The sequence below is a fragment of the Seriola lalandi genome, unplaced genomic scaffold (assembly GCF_002814215.2).
Source record: "Seriola lalandi dorsalis isolate HSWRI2012SDOR001 ecotype SW California unplaced genomic scaffold, Sedor1 jcf7180002054237, whole genome shotgun sequence".
Taxonomy (NCBI): Eukaryota; Metazoa; Chordata; class Actinopteri; order Carangiformes; family Carangidae; genus Seriola; species Seriola lalandi.
The window spans coordinates 21,534-23,944 of record NW_019524790.1 but is presented as its reverse complement, the minus strand read 5'-3'; the positions used below and the strand labels follow the sequence as shown (position 1 = coordinate 23,944).

The 2,411-nt window shown below is 37.1% G+C and overlaps 1 protein-coding gene across 1 annotated transcript; it reads right to left on the bottom strand.

The window, feature by feature from the left end:
• Positions 1-1,026: 1,026 nt before the first annotated feature.
• Positions 1,027-2,194, bottom strand: LOC111653625 (diablo IAP-binding mitochondrial protein-like; the record flags this gene model as incomplete). The annotated part of the gene is made up of 3 exons (XM_023404251.2): positions 1,027-1,682; positions 1,820-1,916; positions 2,081-2,194. Coding segments are annotated over 3 exons (417 nt in total), but the record flags the coding sequence as incomplete, so codon positions are not given.
• Between the last annotated feature and the right edge of the window lie 217 nt (positions 2,195-2,411).

Sequence of the window (2,411 nt, the reverse complement as noted above, 5' to 3'; positions counted from 1 at the left end):
ATATGGAAAATTTATGAGATGCACGTTATTAAAACTACAAGACCAAGCGAAAAAGACACCTGCTGTTTAATATACTTAAAGTATGTACAGAGTTTCTGTTTTTAAATCAATCTTTACAGACTGAGTGATCATTCAACATCACAAGGCTTGGTGACATGTCAATGTACATGTGCATCTCCAAGCTGCTATATAGTATGTCAAATCCTTTTACACTATAATATAAGGTGTGATATTACAGAAATAATACACCATAAATTCTTACAATTAATATTATCTGCATATTTTAGTGGGCGATTGTGAATAGGTAAACATGTAAAATACACATATTTGATTGTTGACTCATAATATACTGGCGGTAATGTATGCCTCAGGATTGCCACAGCTTAAATTGAGTGGCTTTAAAATTTCCTTGTATTTTTTGTGAAAGGCATAAACAGTATTTTGGCCTTTTTGTATGTTGTAGGGCGTGGCCCTGGCTCGAAGTCAGATGAGAGTCCATCTCATGTTGGGTCAATCTGTTGAATCTAATGATGTCAGGTGTCGAATAAACATATACATACATACACACACACACATACATACACAAGGGCTCTGACGAGTGTTTAGATAGAGTCCTAGAGAGACCATTGCTGGGGGACGTTAATATTAACATGGACAAAAGAGACAAACTCAGAAGGAAAGGCCTGCCATATCTGAACCCCAAGGTGAAGGAGTCTCCCCACCTCAACAAGCTAAAGCTCTAACTGGTGCCTCAACAGACAGGACAACTGAGACAGGAACTGGAAAGATGAGATCATGAGCACACAGTTATTGAAAGAGCTTTTGGTAAGGTTACTCTGACAAAGACATCCTGTATATCCAGATGCAACAGTTGCTTCAACCTCCTGCTTAAGTAATGCATCTTTATAGAATTTCTGTGCTGTTTGTATTGATCATATTGATGAGGCATTGTGCATTCGTCTCATAGATTATTGTTAGAATATCTATTATATGATATAGCAGCAAACAAGGACCCATCAACATATGTATTTTAAATTAAATACATTTAGCTTCCTTTTATTTTTTTACCATTATATGAACAGTGAAAAAACAGAGGCAAACAATATTTTTATAAAAAGACTGTCTTCGTTACAACAAAACATACAATAAACAACATTTTGTTTGGATGCTGGATAAAACCCACTGCCACACAATCAGTATATACTGAAGATTTGATAATCATTTTCAAGCTCACATTGATCAAATACGCTCTTAAATAGTGATTTATGAAATAGTAAAGAATTAGCAATTTATTTCTTTCCCTTTTCAATATTAGATTTTCTTTGTATAAATGTAAACATGTAAACATCTTACAGGTTAAAAAAGGAACATAGACATAATAGGGAAATAAACTTTAGACAGCTCATAGCTTTTGAAGTTGAATCTGTATCGCAGTGAAATCAACAGCACGTTGACTCCAACATCTGTCTATTTCTCTTAGTCCTCTCGTAGATAAGCTTCGTGCACCTCATGCTCCTCACTATCCTCTAAAGAGGCGGCATATTCAGCCATCCTTTGAATCTCTTCTACTTTAGTCTCTGCCAGCTTCTTTTCTGCGTCCACTGACATTTTCTGTGCCTCCTCCACCTGCAACTGGGCCACTTGTATGTTTGTCCTCACCGTGATGGAGGCATGCTCAGCTCCTGGAAACACACAGATACAAACACAAATAGATAAATATTTAAGATATAAACATGATTTTAATCCTTTCATCATTCCATCATTAGAAATACAGCAGTAGCATTATATCAAAGCATATGAAGGCACACATTTTACTCACCTGAAGTGTACGCTGCCTCAGCCACCAGTTTACACAAGTTGACAGCACTGATCCAGGATGACTCAAAACGTTTGCACTCATTTAGTCTGTCCCCAACCTGTCAGGTGAAAAGAGATGAGACAAACTCTATATCACAAATATATCTTTTTAGTTGTTTATGCAAAGTGTAATAATTCTGGTAGGAAAAACTGACTGCTTTAAGTTCGGTTTAGTTTTGTTTTCAAAGACTTTTCTCCAAAGGGGACAACAGCAGAAACTAACCTCTGCACGCTGGCCTTTGATCGCCTGCTGGAGCAAATCCTCCTCTGCTGGGGTCAGTTTTCCCACTGAGGCCAAATAGCGTTTTTGGAGAGCAATGCGTGTGTGCACAGCCTGTTAGCACACAGAGGCAGGACAGACAGTCAGGAAAAATACAGAGCAACTTAAAATGATAAACATAGAGAAAAAGTACTGTATCTGTGAGAATGTCAATGAAACATGGTTGATGACACATGATCAGAGAAGTGTCTAATCAAATTACAGCACTGAGCAGATTTTGTTTTTTACTCCTATGACTTCAACCCAAAGTCTGGATTTGTAAATTTCTAAACTT